Below are 18,286 nucleotides of genomic sequence, written 5' to 3' on the forward strand. Positions count from 1 at the left end.
ATACTGTATATCAAGATTTGAAAACCTTTAGATTGCACTGTGTTGATTTTTTTCACTCATTCTGACTCACTGTCAAAAATCGCTTGTCCTAAGGCAGGGTTGTAGTTGTCTGGAGCCTATCCCCAGAAGCATGGAAAAAAGTCAGTAATTGTTATTTAAATCTTAACAGTGTAAAATTATTGATAAAACTAAAGACAAAGATTTTAAAATGTATTCATTATAACTATTTCTTGTTATAAAATTGTTAACATTACTGCAATATTACATGTTAAAAGTATACATAAAATGTGTACGTAAATATTACGTTATGATGATAGAGTTACATAATACACTGTGTGAACATCTGAATCAATTCAAATTTCAAAAGAGTTGTTCAACCTGTGGCCAAAAAAATGTGAAGAAACTTCTATTTTTTCATTGCCAAAAAGAAGCTTCTGGGTAAATGTGTTGTTTATATCATGCAAAGTTTATTGGTTATATAAAATGCTTTGTATATTTAAAATGAGAAAGATATTTTGATAATATGTGAGCAAGAGAAAGAGAACTACTGTAAGAACAGAACCCTAAGACTAACACTAACTTAACAGTAGGTGTTACCATAAAATAGATGATCTAACTGAGATTAACACAGATGAATTCTGCCTATTCACCTTTCTACTGTCAAAGGAGATTAATTTAATATCAACAAGTCTGGCACTTGAAGCATCAGCAAACCTAAGGAAGCTAATTTTGTAACATTCATACTAAGGTTGTAATAACAAATGACAAAACCTGCCTCCTTCTAATTTAAATTAAGATAAGGACCACATTTGCTGTAAATTGGTGAATGCACTATTTCAGCAGTGCACTGTCAATGGTATCCTGTGTATCTTCTTGCACTTTCTTTGAGCCTACGGGATCTTTCTTTGTGAAGAGGGGACATGTGATGTCAAGTTGGCTGCCATCCTTCAGTTATCACAGTACTGTACCTTTACGATGGACAGCATCAGCACTGTGATAACTGAGCCAGGGCAGCCTGTCACATCAAGCAGCGCTGCAGATCATTCTCTATCTGCAACTTGGGACCGGTCGCTGGCATCATTCATCTTCATCACAAGGGGCTGACATGGCTGTGAGACACAAATGTTTTCCATTCATGACAAATTCCACACAATTAAATAACAAAAAACCATATAAAAGTGCATGAATAACGATTGGCTTCATTTTAAAAATATCCAAAAATAATTCTAATGATGATATGTTATGATATGAATCAATATGATAATAAGGAGATCAACATTAAACATACATGTTTTAGAAAGGGTAACAAAAAATACAATATACTTAAAAATCAGTATCATCACTTTACTCCACAATGTTGCTTCCCAAATACTAAACAGAAGTTTACGTGATAATAAAATATTCCAAAAATTAAAAAATGAAAAATGTGATAAATTGGTGACATACAGTTATTTTACCGTACTTTTAATATTAGTAAAGTAAACCAACAATTGTTAAACAGACATGTTGTTTAAACAGAGCAAGTGCAACAAATTTTATCAGGTACTGTGGTCCACGTTGCATTTTTTTCCCCATTTACAGTGGTAGCGATCCAGCCATTTTTCTCACGGGTGCTGCAACTTTACACGAACGCGGCCCACGTGACTCAGCTCCCATCTCAGCAAACGGCGACATCACGCTTGTTATGATTGTGTGATTATGTTTTGACTCCGCCCTCCGTGCTCGGGTTGTTCAAGAAGTTCCTATGGCGTGGCGTGCTGGAGACGGCCACTCCCATCATAGCCCCGCCCTCTACGCCGAGTCTTTCCAATACGGACCAATGGCGAGGCGCGCTGGAGGCTGACACTCCCATTAGAGCTCCGCCCTCCGCGCAGGGCTGCTTCATGTAAACAACTCGATTAGTTCTGTTTGCCATCATAGGACCTTGGGGACAGTTGCCAAAATTGTTTAAAAAAAAAAATAAAATAACGCAGGTTTACGGAACGTTGCCATTAAATCCTTACAAACGCAAATTGTATAATAAAGGCGATACAACGCATACTGATCGAGTTGTCAAGTCGAGCATTCGTGCACTATATAATATAGTTTCTGAAAATGCGCAAGCTTTTATATTCAAAAATATCACGAAAGAGCGAGGTAGCGCGACACTGGAAATGTGCCCCAATATCGCGAAACCAACTGATTAACATATTTAACAGTGCTTAGTGGGTACGTAGACTGTAGAAATTATTACATGTCAATATAAAAGAACTTCAGCAATCATCACAGTCACAGGCAATGCATTTACATATTATGCATCCGCTGTCGAATAAACAGTTGTGCAACTACGTCTCACACAAAGACACAGTGCTGCACAAGCGTAACTGTATATATGAAAACATCATGCAAACTCTTACGCAGTTACGTAGCTATCTATATCTTGCAAGTCCCATATAATGCAGCCAAATGCTAACGCCCAGCGCAGTACACACCCCTTTCAAAAGCACAAACATACCCCGTGTCTACCTGCAATCCACAGCAATAGTCTCTTAACAAATGTCTTTTAATAGTTCCCCAGCGATCGTGTCTGACACATCTACCCATAGCTTACCCGCAATTTTCCTGTTCTTTCTTTTTGTTTACATGAATATTTTTAGTGACGCAGCAAGCCCACATTGAACAACGTGATTGTCGCCATTTTTTGTTGTTATTGAGAGCTTTTAGCCATGTGACAAAATAAAAAAGCTTCTTGCTTCCGGGTCGCGGGGAGTAAACCTGCTGAAAGGGTATTCAGAGGAAAAAACATAGTGAAAAAAAAAAAAAAAAAAAACAGATGTCATTTTCTAAACACAGCAACGGTTGCATGTTTCGTTGGATCTTCTGTATTATGCGCTGATCTGGGTTTTTTGTGACCGCGAGCCGTCAGTTCGCGCGCAGCAGATGTGCTGCACGTGAGCGCGAGTTTCTCCTACGTGGAGCTAACGGTGGCGTCGCTCACACCGAGCGAACACTTTACGTGTCAGACGTTCGTGAAAGAACCTCGACTGTGCAGGATTGTTCAGTGAATTATTCCTTTCACATAAAGAACTTTGAACTAAGACTGATACTTTGTAGCCTCTAATGAAAAATGATTGAGCAACTCTTTATTTCCCTTTTGAAATTCCCAGGATTGGTAATAATTAGTGCTTGACCTCAGTATTCCACCTTATGCTTGTCATTGTGTGGGATGAGTGACCCATTAAGTAGTGTAAAAAAATCTAGCAGTGTAAGTCACCTTGGTCAATAAGGTGGGTGGGCTAGTAGCGCTACATACATAGTATCCCTTGGAAGTCCCTTTGGAGAAAAGCATCTACTAAAATTAAAAATGTATGTCAGACAAACTATGACCAATGCTGTCATTGTGTGGGAATTTATACGTTTCCATTTAGCTGACATTTTTCTCCAAAGTGACTCACTACGTTAAACTACTTTACAATGATTTACCCAGTTGTACAGCTGGGTGATTTTACTGGAGGAATACAGGGGAAGGTCCTTGCTCCAGGGTACTACAACCAGAGGTGGGGATCAAACCTGGGACTTGAATGAGACTGGAATCTATGAGCTTTGGGTCCACAGGCAGCAGCAGCTCTAACCACTACACTACCAGCTGGCCCCCTGTCAAATTCACAATAAGTCAATCTTTTACCCAAAACAGATGTCAGGTGCAGCACAGTTATGTGAAACTGTGAAAATCCTTCTTTTTTTTCTATTCTGTGCATTGACCTTTTTTCAGAAAAGTCCAACTGAACTGTTCACGCAGTCAGACTCATGCTCCCGAGATACAAATCTCTTTTTTCACTAAATATGAAACATTAACATACTTTTGCAAATAAATATATTCACAGGTAACATAATCTGACTACTTTAGAAGACTTAAATATTATTCTCATTTGCTAAAAAGTTTATAAATGACAAAAGACAAAACTTTGCAAGAGTAGGTTATGTATATAGTGGGAATAATTCATTTTAAAGAAATGCTTTGTCTTAAAGTCCAATTTATTAAACCCACTGTGTACATTTCCTGGTTTTCTGTTAAAGTGGCTAATTCAAGACATACAAGGAATTCGTCTTGGTGACAGAAACTTCCACAGCACACACAGAATGACAGTGACACAGATAATAAAAGTAGAGTGGGCTAATAAAAGATTAAAAAAAATATAGAGAGTATAAAGTACACAGTATACAAAATAGACACTGAACATTATATGTTTGTACAGGTATGTTATATACAATGCAAGGGAAAGTAAACAAGAGATATGATGTGAAAAATAAATATAAATATAAATAGCGTTGTTTATTGCATACATAAAAGTGGCCCTACTCAAAACTGTTAAAAACAAAACAAGCAACTGTTAATTATTAAAAAAAAGCTATATATATTGGTTTAAAATCTAAGTTTAACCTCAAATAGTAGGCCTGTGTCTGGCAACGACAGTAATAACGATTATGATGATGATTATGGGTATGATGTTCTCTATACACTTCATCCACCACACTTCGCGAGCGTGTCCAGTTATAAAATATCACATTTATACTTTTGGAACACATTCAGAATGATTTGACTCATGTCATGATTTTAATAGTGCACCCATGTAATTTACATGCGAATGGTATGTACTGTGATTGAAATGTAGCTAGTCCAGACGGTTTATGTTTCTAGCGTAATCTTTAAAATAATGGACGTTTTGAAAGAGCCTGCACATATTCAAAAATTCAATTACACGTTAGAAAATTCAACGTGCGCAAAAACTACAACTACCAGAGTCCTAACGTAAAAGTAGAGTACTTTTCGCCAAAAAGGAGCGTGAATGGTGTGCTATGGGTTTTGTCTCCTGAAGAGCCGATCCTCGATCAGCATTTCTCCGCCCATCAGGAATAACAAACCAAAATTAAATGTCCGAACCGATCCGGAGTCAGTTCCTCCATGTGACGCACAGCTCCCCCCGTTCCTGCCTGATGATGTGTAAAGGAGGTGTTGAAGTTTTGGGCGTCCGGACTGGTCGTTCATTAATTTGTAAAAAAAAAAAGTACTTTCTTAAAGGCACAGCGGGTCGTGGGTGGAGATAAACTTTAATGTTTAGTTAAAAAAAAGCTGCTGAACTGTTTGAACATTGATTTTGAAGTTTTGAAGGTGAGCACAGATTGAACTTGCTGCCAGACATTCTTTACAGTTTTTCGCTATCGGATCAGGCGGCGCATTTACGACATGGAAAACGTTATTGCGCTTCAAGTGTCTCTGACTTGATGCCAGATATAACTGAGAGAGAGAGAGAGAGAGAGAGAGAGAGAGAGTTTTGCGGCACAGCGAAAGTTGGTGTGTTCCCTAAAAACGCGATTTTTTGCGACGCGTGAGATGAAGAAAACGCAAAACTGGATGAACGTGATCATGAAATTAATAACTCACTGCGTGCCGTTGTGATCGTGTTGCTAGCAGCCAGCAGAGCAAGAAAAAACACGAATGGATGGGCAGAAACTTTTCGTCCAGAGTGTGTTAGAAGTCACTGGGGGGATCACTGTGTGTGTTTGTGTTCAACAGGATGATGGCTAAGATATTCCGCGCCGTGGTCCTGGGTCCCCCGGGCTCGGGAAAAGGCACCATCTCGGCCCGGATCGCGCACAGTTTCGGCCTCCAGCATCTGTGCAGCGGAGACTTTCTGCGGGAGAACATCGCTGCCAATACTGGTTCGCATTATTGACACCGTCACCGCGTGCGTGCGTGCGTGCGTGTGTGCGTGGTGGGGGTACCGTCACTATGGTGTTGTTTTACTGTCACTGACACTGTGGGGGGGGTCTCTGTCACCCATCCACTGTCCCTGGGGACAAGTGCTGTAACTGACTGTAGGTCAGTGTCAGTGGGGTCACTGTTTTGTGCGGTCAGCTGTCACTGTGACTGAGGGCTCACTGTGGGTCGACTGTCACTGCAGTGTGGGGGTTCACTTCTCCAGGACACGCCATGTGTTCCTCCTTCGCCTTCCGCTCATCCCCGTCATCTCCAAGCCGCAACGCGCCGATCATTTCTCAGTCCTGCGGGGCCTTTCCTTCAGCAACCTTTCACCACCAGCTGTCAAACTCAGCAAAAAGGACGCGAAATGTTGCGCCGTTTCTTTTCTTTTACGCGAAAAGTAAAGCGCGGAGGTTCTCGGTTCTGGCTCCCTTGTGGTGGAATGACCTCCCCCCCGGTCACTCAGAAATGCTGAAACTCCGTCTACGTCTAAGAAGGGTCTGAAAACTCATCTTCTCCAGACTCACTTCGCCCAAGAGCTCTCCAGCTCATGTATGGTCTAAATATTCAGTCACCGTAACTTTGTCATCATCATCCCTAGATAACCCTTTACACACAGCCGCTACTCCGGCATTGTATGTGAATACCTTATTAAAAAAAAAATTATAGGAAGGTGATCAGGATTCATCTATCTCGCGTTTTATGCACCTACTCGAGCGATGAACATCGGTGCATCAAGTGGAAAGTAACAAACTAGATTTACTTAAGAATCACGCTCGCGGCTATGTGTCTTTCTCCTAATGTAATGCACAGATTTTATTTTCGCTGAGGTGTACGTCGCTTTGGAGAAAAGAGTCTGCTAAATGAATAAATGTAAATGTTCTTACATTTTTGTTAGTACAGTAGTCTAATACTGAATACTTAATTACACCGATATTGCCTTTTTTGTCTGTTTGAACAAAAAAAAAAAAAATGTGTTGTGCAGCAAACATCATGTATTTCCCTGATTGTTGACGGAAGAAATGTTAATGGTCCTGTGCGGCTTAATTGCAAACCATTTCTGTCATGCATTCCAGATTATATGTTTGAGGGAAATGCTGTAGGGCTACACAGCTCTTTAGTAGTAATGCGTTCACCTTAATATTTATAATCGAAAATGCGTGCATGGTTTCTATTTCTTTTTTGGCTGGATGACAACTGACTTGGCACATTTGTTACAAACAATCAGAGCATTAAAAATAAAACCTCCGGTGTTCCAGTGCGTCTTTAATTTGGGTTTAGGTGGAGCACCACTGCAGAAGAGTCACAGGAATCCAGTTTACAGGGCACTGGAGAGATTGTCTAAAATTGTCACCGTTGCATCCAAAAAGGGAGTTAATTTCTAACAAGCAGTAACAGCCTTAACTCAGAATTTGAGTAGCAGGGCAGATTTTACCTGCACCAAACCTGAAGTAATATTGATTTTAAAAATTTTATTTATCGAATGTCCACTATACCAGAAAGTTTTTTTTATTTTTATTTTTTTATAGTATTGTTGACTATTATCTACACTTCATTAAACAAAGTTTCTGTTGAAAAGGGTTTCCTGACCCTTGGCTTTAGTATACTCCAGACTTATATAATTTTTTAATTAAGAAACAATTACTGTCAGAAGTTTAAGATCACTCATGGTCTTCAGCATTTTCATTCTCTTATTGTTAAAAATAATGCTACAATACCAAGGTATACTTATATTTTTATTCATGGGATATAATGTATTTTAATATTAGTTGTCACATTTTTTAATTATTGACCTCAGTGAGTTAGCAATTACTTTAGAATTAGATACACCTTAGCAGGATTGGGTGGGGCTTGTCATATGTGAACAGGTTGAATACATAAGTTTAATATTTAAACCTGGCTCAGAATAGTTAAATATTTTTGTAAATGGCAACTGTCTCTGCGGGGGGGGTGCGGTGGCACAGCGGGTTTGGCCAGGTCCTGCTCTCTGGCAGGTGTTGGGTGCGAGTCCCGCTTGGGGTGCCTTGTGATGGACTGGCGTCCTTTCCTGGGTGTGTCCCTTCCCCCCTCCAGCCCTGCGCCCTGTGTTGCCAGGTTAGGCTCCGGTTCCCCGCGACCCCCTTGGGACAAGCAGTTTCAGACACTCTGTGTGTGTGTGTGTGTGTGTGTGTGTGTGTGTGAGAACTGTCTCTGCTCTCTAGCTTATATATAAGCTTTGTATCTGTCTCCCTCCGCAGAAGCTGGTATTTTGGCAAAAAAATACATTCAGAAGAATCTTTTGGTGCCCGATAATGTCATGACATACCTTGTCCTTCCCAAGCTGGAGACAATGACAAAGAAAAGCTGGGTCCTTGATGGTAAGAGGGTCACAGAAAGTTAGACTTCCTAACACAGGGAAGGTCAGCCTAGAATGATCCATGAAAATAAAGAAGTAAACACTCTTCTCTGTTTTTACTAGACTTGAAAGGCCTTTAAATTGTTTTGTATTTTAATGCCTTTTAATTTTTTTAACTTTCAAAATGGTCACCCTAAGTCTAATCTGTAAATACAGTCCCTAATTTTTAAGTTGATCAGTATCAGTACACTTTTTTCATTTATATCTTACAGGATCAATGTATTTTCATAAAATTGCCGATATATCAAAGTATTTTACCTTTCATTACTTGTATTTAGGCAAAATCAGTCAACATTATTCTCAAGTAACATTAGACAGTGCTTTTTTCTCGTAGGTATTTTTGAACATCAATAATTAAGTAGGAGAACTTTTAGTACAGGTATCTACAGTAAATGAACATATTGGTTGTTCAGAATTCAGTGGGGGTGTTTCTTTTGCAACAGACACAAGTTAAAACACATCCCGGTTGCATGCGCGTAAATAAAGAATGCAGCAGTGTCCTTACTGTTTACCTTTTGCATTGCTTAAGTCAGGAGGCCCGTGTTTCAATACGTTTTCCTCCCTTTGAATGTCAAGGAAGAATAACATGACCATAGTGTCACATTATACATCCATTATATTAGTGCAAGAGCTGTTCTCCTTGACCTTAGTCACCTGAGTGAAAATACGTGTTTAAACGGAGTACAGCTCTGAATCATGGAAGAGAACCCAACCAGCTCATTATGTATTGCTGCACAGAGTTCCTTCTGTACAGATATAGAATGTCATCTTCTGTACAACAGTCTGGGTTGGTGGGATAAGGTGGATTCAGGCTGGTCTGTGTTCTCTTCCTTAGGGTTTCCACGAACAGTAGCACAAGCCACAGCCCTGAACAACATATGCGACCTAGATGTTGTCATCAGCCTTAATGTTCCATTTGAGACGCTGAAGGAAAGACTGAGCGACAGGTGGATCCATCCAGCCAGCGGGAGAGTGTATAACATGGAGTTCAACCCACCTCAAGTCCACGTTAGTGCTCTCGGAACTACCGACATCTCGGTTGCAAATGAAATGCACCAAAATTTCGTTTAAAATACTCCAACCGGTCACACAAATCATCACAGGACAGCGCTGCAACACTGTGACCCTCATCTAGTTAAGTCACCTACTGATAAATCATCAGCTGTCCCAAAACATTTGGGTTGTTAGACTTAGAGTTGACTTAAACGCACTGCTGTGTGACTGATGTTTAACCAGGGTGTGGATGACATCAGCGGAGAGCCCCTGGTCCAGCACGACGACGACAAGCCTGAAGTGCTGGTGGCCAGATTGCGGCACTACAAAGACATCGCCAAGCCTGTCGTAGACCTGTATAGGTGAGTGTGGTGACATTTAAAGTGACTTTATCGCAGGATTTGTGGATGTCCCATAATTTGTGGATAATTGCCGTACTGTTGTTTTTTAATGTAAAAATTGTTGTAGATTACCTATTTGCTGAAATATTCATAGGAAAAACTGGAGTGATAAATGAACATTGGGGGAGTTAATTTGAAAATTCTGTAATAACATGAACCCCTTGAGTTTAAAAACAAAAAAAAAACTTTGTCCCCATCTTCAGAACTTCAGCTTTATGTGTAGAAAACAATCTCCATGTACATGAACCTACTATGAAAGAGGCTCATATTTTCGCATTTCTTTTATAAGCACAATACTTTGTAGTGTTTCACTCGAGGGTCAGTCACTGACGTCCTTCTCACTATTAGGGCCAAAGGCATTCTACACTCGTTCTCGGGGACAGAGACGGACAAGATCTGGCCCTATATCAGCTCTTTGCTTGGCACCAAGATTCCAGCATAGCAAACTGGTGCAATGCTGCTTCCACTTCACAGCCAGAAACCCTGAAAGAATTCTGGGAGCCAAAGTCCACCACTTAACATCAGGAGCACGGGCAAAACGCAGGCCGATTTCTAAATATAGAAGGCTCTAGACCGATTGAATCTGTAAACAGTCACTGTGGCACCATATGTCCTTAATTTCTACATACTGCTATGTGTACAGTACCAGTCAAAAGTATGAGTACACCTACTTGAAAGAGACTCGCTGGGGCCAAAAAACAAAGAAACTGGACTTTTGAGGAGTGGAAGTTGCCCTTATGGACCAATCAGTAAAAAAAAAAAAAAAATTAAAAATTTTGGGTCCAACCACTGCATATTTGTAAGGTGGACAAAGAGTCCTGATATGCTATATTCTTTAGGAAGGTAGTTATCCAAAATCTGAAAACTTGTGCAGGAACTATCTGGCAAAATAGGAAAGTGAAGGACAACTCAAACTAATGACCTGGATGTAACGCATAGTCTGTTGTGAAAAAAACCAGTTTCCAGCCAGTGAACTCAGACTATTTACTGGTAATTATTAAATAAGGATAGAGAACAACAAACAAATTACTTGGTTAATGAACAGTTGTTTTTAATTATTGAATTTATGACAAAGCTTTATGTACAAATTTTAAATTACCAATATTTTTGTGCAAATTTTCTCTGTACGTTGAAAGTCTCCATGGTGGGAGTGTGTTATGGGATTGACGCTTTTTAACGAGAGAAGTGTTTAGCAGTACAGACACTAACAATTTAAAATCAAAGCTGGATAGTGATGACAGTGGCTGTTACCATACTGTTTATAAAAACAGTACAAGGTAACAAAGGTGAAACAATTGAGAAGTCATGAGAAATAAATTTTGATGCAGGCAAGCAATTGTTGCCAATTTTTTTTGTTTTGTTATTGTCTCACACTGAACTAGTGTTATTTGCTGTTTTGATGCTTTATGGGAAATATATTAAACCTTTACAAATGTTTTTGTCATTTTGAATTTCAGAATAGGTTCATATTCTCACTATGTTCAGAGAATATATGTATGAGGAACCAATGCATTCATGAAGGCTTCAGTGCAAAAACAAGTTTTTGTGTTCAGAGAGAAGAAAAGAAAAAGCATTTAAATTTAGAAAGCAAAAAGGGAGTCGTTTAACAATTGAGAAGTGAGCACTGATTTGAAAAGTAATATTGTCTCCATGGGAATTTTTTTTGAACGCCCCCCCCCCCCCCCAAGAAATTATATTTTTGATAAATTGTGTAGAATAAGCTGTTCATATCAGTAAATTAAATACATAATTATTACTGAATATCTGCAAAGGCAAATATTCAGCTCACATCAGTTTTATCAGTTACTAGGAAAATACAGATGTTTGACTTTATATTCTTTATTGGGTGTATGGTGTCCATAATCACTGATGTAGGAAGAAACACATTAATGCACAACTAAAGCTGAATTGAAGTATGACTGAAGAATATTTGGTGGAAATGCTTTATGGAAAGAACAAAATGTAGTTCTGTATTTCCCTTTATATTGCACAGTTAAAACAGCTTTATACCTATCTATCATGTATAGTGCAATGCTTTATTCAGCTGTATGATTTACTATGTTTTTCTTGGAGTCCTATCCACCACACGTTAATGAAAATAAAATAATTTTGCAAAAAATTGTTCAGTTCTTCAGTGTGAAATTGATAGGCTTTTGGTTCGTTATGAAATATTTTTGTTGTAGGGTGGTAAATTCAGTGAAATATTTGTCTGAATCATAGGCTATATTGTACAGTGAAACGGTTCCAGTAGTTATTTTTATATTCGCAATACAAAAGAGTTAACAATTACACACATCTGTATAAATTAACATCACATTGTCTTTAATGGCTGTCTTTACATTTCCTATCCGACTCTCAGGTCTGAAGCATCTTACTTGTATAATATACACAGGCAAAAATTATGGTATTGTGCAAACACTGAGTTTCAGTATTCGTGTGTCTATGTACAGTTCTTTTTTTGTGGAGTTGTACATTGCTTTGGAGAAATGTTTGTTAAATGAGTAAATGGAAGAAGGTGTTAAGAAGCTCAGTAAGTAATGTAACAATTTCAAGTGAGAAAATCATGAATGGGAAATCTCTACAAATGTCTGAACATCATTAGATTCATAATCATATTCATCATATTATGAGTTTTATCAGCATATGGTTTATGAGATTTTAATCCAGCTGGATTTGTGGATGTTTTACCATAAAGGATAGAACTGTTCGGTGTGTTTTTAATCACTTTGTGAAGCACTAATTGGTGTGCCAGTGTGTATCGGAATGAACAAGAAGCAGAAGTGAATGGTGGAGTATATTTTCAGGTTCGTGGAATCAATGATCCTTATACAGGCAGTCGAGTTGTGTTCCTAAATCTGTCTTTAAGTCGAATTTGTACACAAGTCAAACAGTTGGGTATGGTTGGTATCTAACGTCAGTTAGTCAAATGGTTTTTAGTGTATCTTGTTACTGTATTTCACTTTTTTGTAAAAACAAAAAAAATTAAAGCCCATAACAGTAACACACGAGACACTGTTAACCCCAGTAACGTGGTCCGTGTCATCCTGAGTGGGCAGGAGACTCAGGTGTGCGTGTGGGCCCAATCTTGGGGTCTTTACTGTCGGTACACAAGGGAGCAGGTAAGATTCGTGGTCAGGGACGGGAGCGGGTCGGTCAATGCACAAACGGAAGTCTTGGGGAGAATCCGATGTCGTAGTCGAGGAGGCGATGCAAGTGTCGGGAGCCGCGGACATCAGGAGCGGGAACGAGGGATCGAGGAGAACGAGGGACTTGGAAGGATGGGCAGGGTGTCGTGGGTTCTCTCGAGAGCGCCGGAGAGACAGGTTTCTCAAGTGAGATTCCGCAACCAAGGTGTGCAGGTGCAGCTTCTTTGTATCCCGCTGCTCTCGTTTGGGGCAGGTGTGGACGTCCGGGGCGAGGTCGTATGTGTGTGACAGTCCGACTGAAAAGAAGGAAGTGTTTGTTCTACCTCGGGCTCACACGCCCATGAGCCGATGAACCGCTGTAGACACGCAATGTTTTGATACGTGTAGCAAAGTAGCACCCATTTGTTATTAGAACCATTGTATGCCATTCAACTCTTTAATGTAATAGGCTTTACATTTATATTTAGATGTATTCATTTAGCAGATGCTTTTCTCAAAAGTGACGTACATCTCATAGAAAATACAATGTGTGCATTAGCAGAAAGAGAGACAGATGCTGACGTGATTAAGTGCAGTTAGTTTCTTTCCACCATATGAACCAATGTTCATTATCACACGAATAGCTGAATAAAACTTTATCAGAATATCCACGATTCCTGATCACCTTCCTAGTAATATATATACATACATATACACACTGGTTGACACTAATGCACAATATAAATGACAATACACTATTAAAAAAAGTCTAGCACACAAAATAATTGTTGATCAAAAAAAAACTTTCAATCAGACCAGTGTTTAAGTTCTTTAATAATTTCATAAAATATATTGTACAGCAGTTCAGGGGGTGCGGTGGCGCAGTGGGTTGGGCCGCAGTCCTACTCTCCGGTGGGTCTGGGGTTCGAGTCCCGCTTGGGGTGCCTTGCGACGGACTGGCGTCCCGTCCTGGGTGTGTCCCCTCCCCCTCCGGCCTTACGCCCTGTGTTGCCGGGTAGGCTCCGGTTCCCCGTGACCCTGTAAGGGACAAGCGGTTCTGAAAATGTGTGTGTGTGTGTGTATTGTACAGCAGTATGGTGGGGTGGTGTGTAGTGTGGGCAATTCACTGCTCCTGGCCTGTGGATTTTGATGTTCTTTCAAATCCAGCTGAGTTTGTTTAGCGTTTGTATTTTGGCCTTTTGGTGTTCCTGAGCTCACCAGTGCATTCTTTCTCCTTAAGAACGTACCGCATTTTGCCACACCTAATGTTTTTGCTGTCTTCCTGATGGGTTTTGTTTTCGTTTTTCCTGATGGGTTTTGCTTTCGTTTTTCAGCCTAGCGATGGCTTGCTTCACTGCCAGTGAAAGCTCTTTGGACTTCATGTTGAGCCTTAACAGCATCAGATTCCAATTTCCACACTTGAAATCACCTCTAGACTTTTTATCTGCTTACTTGTACAGGAAATAATGAGGGAACAGCTCACACCTGGCCATGGAACAGCTGAGCAGCCAACTGTCCAAATACTTCCAGCCTCTTAAAAAGGGGGACCATATCTAACAAGTGCTACAATTCCTACATCGTGCTTCCAATTTGGATATATATATCCTGAAATTAAATCTGACACTCTACACTTAAATCACATCTTGATTGTTTCATTTCAAATCCACTGTGGTGGTGTACGGAGCCAAAGGGATGAAAACTGTGTCACTGTCCACATACTTATGGATCCAACTGTATGTGTGACATGTTTTTCAAGTGACCTGGTGATTATAAATTGCTTTTATTTGATAGTTACCCTGTCTTGTGCCATATATCTCTGGAATGGGCTCAGGACCACCACAGTCCTGTATTAGGACATTATTATTAGAACCAAGTGTGTGCCCCACCTTCCCCTACCTGAGTGTTCCACATGACTGCACACACACACATTGTCTGAAACTGCTTGTCCCATGCGGGGTCGCGAAGAGCCGGAGCTGGACAGGGAGGGGACACACCCAGGACGGGACGCCAGCCCGTCGCAAGGCACCCCAAGCGGGACTTAAACTCCAGACCCACCAGAGAGTAGGTCCTGGTCAAACCCACTGCGCCACCACGCCCCCCTTCCACATGACTGAATAAAATGTATATCATGTCTTTATTTTATTTTTAAATCCATGTTTTTAAATAATTTTCTTGTAACATTTTCAGTTGGTATCCTTAGGTTGACTCTCTTCTACAGGTGAGAAATTGTTACACTTATAATAATACACATGATACAGCTCTATTAACAGTTACTGTAGATACTATTGTAATCCTACAATTCCAAATCAAATTTAATTTATTACCAGTCTGTAATAGCCTATCGATCCCTTTAATAGCGTGTAGGCTTTCCGCATAGTGGAGAATATATTCCAATAGAATGTAAAATTTCTAAGCACCATGCGTTGCGGTTTCCATGGTGCTGGAGCGGTTTCCTCTGCGGCGCTCGCTGTGAGCGCTCTGTTCATGTGCAGATGAATGTGTTCTGTAACTGAGGAACTTTTGTGTTGGGGCTTAAAAGGCAGGAGAAGTCTGCACCCCAAATATCCTCCGATATATGGTTTGATCTCAAAGTAAAGTACTAACTGGCTCAAAATGGCACTAAAAGCTGGCGCTATAAGCTGCTGAAGCATTAGCAAGGGCTTGGAAGGTCCTTTTAATCTGAGTATTTTGATTTCGAGACATTTCTCATTATTTATGTTCTGTGTTATTGATAATGATTTTAGGTTAGTGAAATTTTAACCAGTCGCTTCACCAGGTTTAAAACTAGGAACTTTTAACATTGGACCTAACATAAGATGAATTGTTTCAGTGCAGGTCCCTTCATTTCATCCCATTCAATCATATTATTATTATTATTATTATTATTATTATTATTATACCATTGTGTTCCCAGCCCATTGATTTCCGAAAGACCTGTTAACAGCCGGGTCAATCACAGCAATACCTTTCACTGTTTTTGTGGTACAGTCGAGAGGAAAGTCTGTCATGCAGACCCATTTCTATAATCTAATACACAGGATTAAAATATATTTGATCCAGCAAGTTACCTTTACATTACCATTTTTTTCTGAGCAATTCATGAAAATGAAACACCTCAAAGACACTGAAAGAAAGTTTACAAAACTTATTAACTACACCAAGTGTGTGACTGCACATAGTTTTATGCATTAATGCATATCATGGCATGTAAGAATATTTCTTGATGCTTAAATAAAATTGTATGTGTTTCAGAACCAGTTTTATAAATGTACTTGTATGTCTATTCATTTATGTATAATAAGTACATGTTGTTACATAACTGCTTTTATCTTGTATGGTTCATTTCAAACGTATACATTTCATGATGATTTATTATTCTAAAGTATTGAAAGAATTGCGCTCTATTTTTATTGTGTGGTTGCAGTCATACCATACAGCAGGGTGGTTTATGAAATACATGAAGGACTCGAAGGAATCTCTTAACTATTACTGAAATATTATTGCTTTTTAACACTAACCAAAGTTTGTTGTTTAGTGTCGATGGAACTGTTATTTGTACTTCAACTGCATTTCAGGCATTGACAGCACCAAAAAGAACCCAGGCATATTGTGCATTAGATGTGCGTTTAAAAATGTATCGTAAGCAAGATACACATATTCAGAGGCACTTCATTTTCACTTAACATTCATTACTGTATGTTTTAGAACAAAACATTTTTAAGTTTTAATTTTGTCTCCTTTGCAAATAAAATTTCAGCTACCACACAGAGATTACAAGAGTGGAATTTCAATTATAACTGTCATGTGGGTTTTAATTTTGAACTAAACCAAGATAGATGGTACTAATTTTGTAGTGTATGTGCTGTATCATTCTTTTAGTCTGAGATAAAATCATGGGAAACTCTGCAGATTTAATCCTTCAAATTTGATTATAAGGAGAGATTATTCAGAACTTCTTGTTGAATTTTTAATCATAACTCTTGAGCTGAATATAGCACATTTTGCTAACTCTAATTTTATCATGTGGATTTGCCTTATTTTGTGACATTTCCTTTCCTGCGGTCTTACACTAATTCAAAGGATGCACAAGCCTTGACTTTTACTGTGAGAAACTGAACGGCTCCATGCTGCCAAATGAGTCCAAGGAAGAATGTGTGCTTTGAATGCCAAGAAGCTGACTTAGAAAGTACTGTAATTCTTCCTTTGGGCATTTAAGCACCTTAATTTGCAATCGACAATTTGGGGTTCCCTGACAAAGCATTAGATGCAGTAACACAATGCTTATCAGTAGATTTTAGGCCATTTATAACTTTTGCTAGCTTTAGGTTATGTAAGGAAGATGTTCTTTAATTACTAATTATTTTTTCCAGGATGAAGACTTGCAAATGCTGTGTGGAGTTTGCATGTTCTCTCCATGTCTGCGCGGATTTCCACTAGGTGTTCCGGTTTCCTCCCACAGTCCAAAGCCGTTCAGCTGGACTGGTGACCCTAAAATCACTCATAGTGTATGTACAGTACTATGCAAAAGTTTTAGGTTCTTGGTTGGGGAAAAAAGCTGTAAAGTGAGAATGCTTCCAAAAATAATGCTCTCAGTTAATAAACTTCCTACAAAGCTTAGTGACTATCCATCATCAACAACAGCTTGGGGCAGCAGGCTTGGCTGGGTCCCACTTTCTGGTGGGTCTGGGGGTCAAGTCCTGCTTGGAGTACTTTGCAATGGACTGGCGTCCCATCCTGGGTGTGTCCCCTCCCTTTCCAGACTTGTGCCCTATGTTGCTTGGTTAGGTTCCGGTTCACTGTGACCCCCCTCAGGACAAGCGGTCTCAGACTGTGTGTGTGTGTGTGTGTGTGTGTGTGTGTGTGTGTGTGTGTGTGTGTGTGTACTTTCTTTCTTTATCGACATACAAAACCCTTACTGTAATACTGTAACTTTTTGCAAAAGGAATGATTGTAAATCTAATATATGCTCCTTCCCATTGACACTAATGCGGAAGACATTAAATACCCGTCTAAAACAAATATTTCTGTGAAACATCTAAGTGCCCAAGACTTTTGCACAGTACCGTATGTGTGTGTGACAGACAAAAAGTGTGTTTCACTGCTGCATGGATAGACTTACTCATTGTAAGTAGTGTATCCAGCATTGAAAGTCACCTTGTGTGACTGTTGTCTGGGCTGAGACTACTACATAGTGTTCATTGGATGTCACTTTGGAGTCTGCTAAATGAATAAATGCAATGTAAATGTAAGTGCAAAATATTGTTCATTTTGCACAATTGCTCACTGTTCTCCAGGAATATATCCTCTTAATGGTGGTTGCTACATTAATATATGACCAAGTAGGTAGTACCTCACAATAATACTTTTGTTTTTTTGGGTAGCCAAATCTTTTTAATTCTGGCAGACAGAATGGGATAAATTATAAATGTCTTAGTGGCAGTAGAAGCGGAAGTCTCCGGAGATCTAAATTCTTACATGATCTAAGCACAAGTTCACAAGTTTTTCTTAATAGCTCTTACTGACTTACATTCAGTTGCCTGAACAAGACCTCAAGAGCGCAATCGCCTCTTTCTCCTAGAGTTTCAAACTGAAGCATTTCAGGATCTCATTTTTGATTAGGTTTTAGAACCAA

At 39.4% G+C, this 18,286-nt stretch overlaps 1 protein-coding gene across 3 annotated transcripts; it reads left to right on the forward strand.

Annotated features, from left to right (window-relative positions):
• The first annotated feature begins 4,993 nt into the window (after positions 1–4,993).
• ak4 (adenylate kinase 4) lies at positions 4,994–10,296 on the forward strand. Of its 3 annotated transcripts, none has more exons than XM_029254586.1 (6): positions 4,994–5,149; positions 5,555–5,700; positions 7,978–8,097; positions 8,971–9,143; positions 9,372–9,490; positions 9,878–10,296. In XM_029254586.1, the coding sequence occupies exons 2-6, from the start codon at positions 5,556–5,558 to the stop codon at positions 9,969–9,971; spliced, it is 651 nt and encodes a 216-aa protein (XP_029110419.1). In that variant the 5' UTR covers positions 4,994–5,149; position 5,555; the 3' UTR covers positions 9,972–10,296. The 3 variants fall into 3 exon arrangements, with proteins under 3 accessions (XP_029110419.1, XP_018609397.2, XP_029110418.1); XM_018753881.2 differs by lacking the exon at positions 4,994–5,149 and adding an exon at positions 5,180–5,332; XM_029254585.1 differs by lacking the exon at positions 4,994–5,149 and having other exon boundaries at positions 5,180–5,700.
• Positions 10,297–18,286: the final 7,990 nt, after the last annotated feature.

This window comes from Scleropages formosus, chromosome 9 (assembly GCF_900964775.1).
Source record: "Scleropages formosus chromosome 9, fSclFor1.1, whole genome shotgun sequence".
NCBI lineage: Eukaryota > Metazoa > Chordata > Actinopteri > Osteoglossiformes > Osteoglossidae > Scleropages > Scleropages formosus.

Excerpts from the sequence above, each read along its gene's own strand:
- ak4 (XM_029254586.1), top strand. The coding sequence starts at position 5,556 with ATGATGGCTAAGATATTCCGCGCCGTGGTCCTGGGTCCCCCGGGCTCG. Across the intron at positions 5,701-7,977 it reads GAACATCGCTGCCAATACTG|AAGCTGGTATTTTGGCAAAA; the intron begins GTTCGCATTATT and ends CTCCCTCCGCAG. Across the intron at positions 8,098-8,970 it reads GAAAAGCTGGGTCCTTGATG|GGTTTCCACGAACAGTAGCA; the intron begins GTAAGAGGGTCA and ends TCTCTTCCTTAG.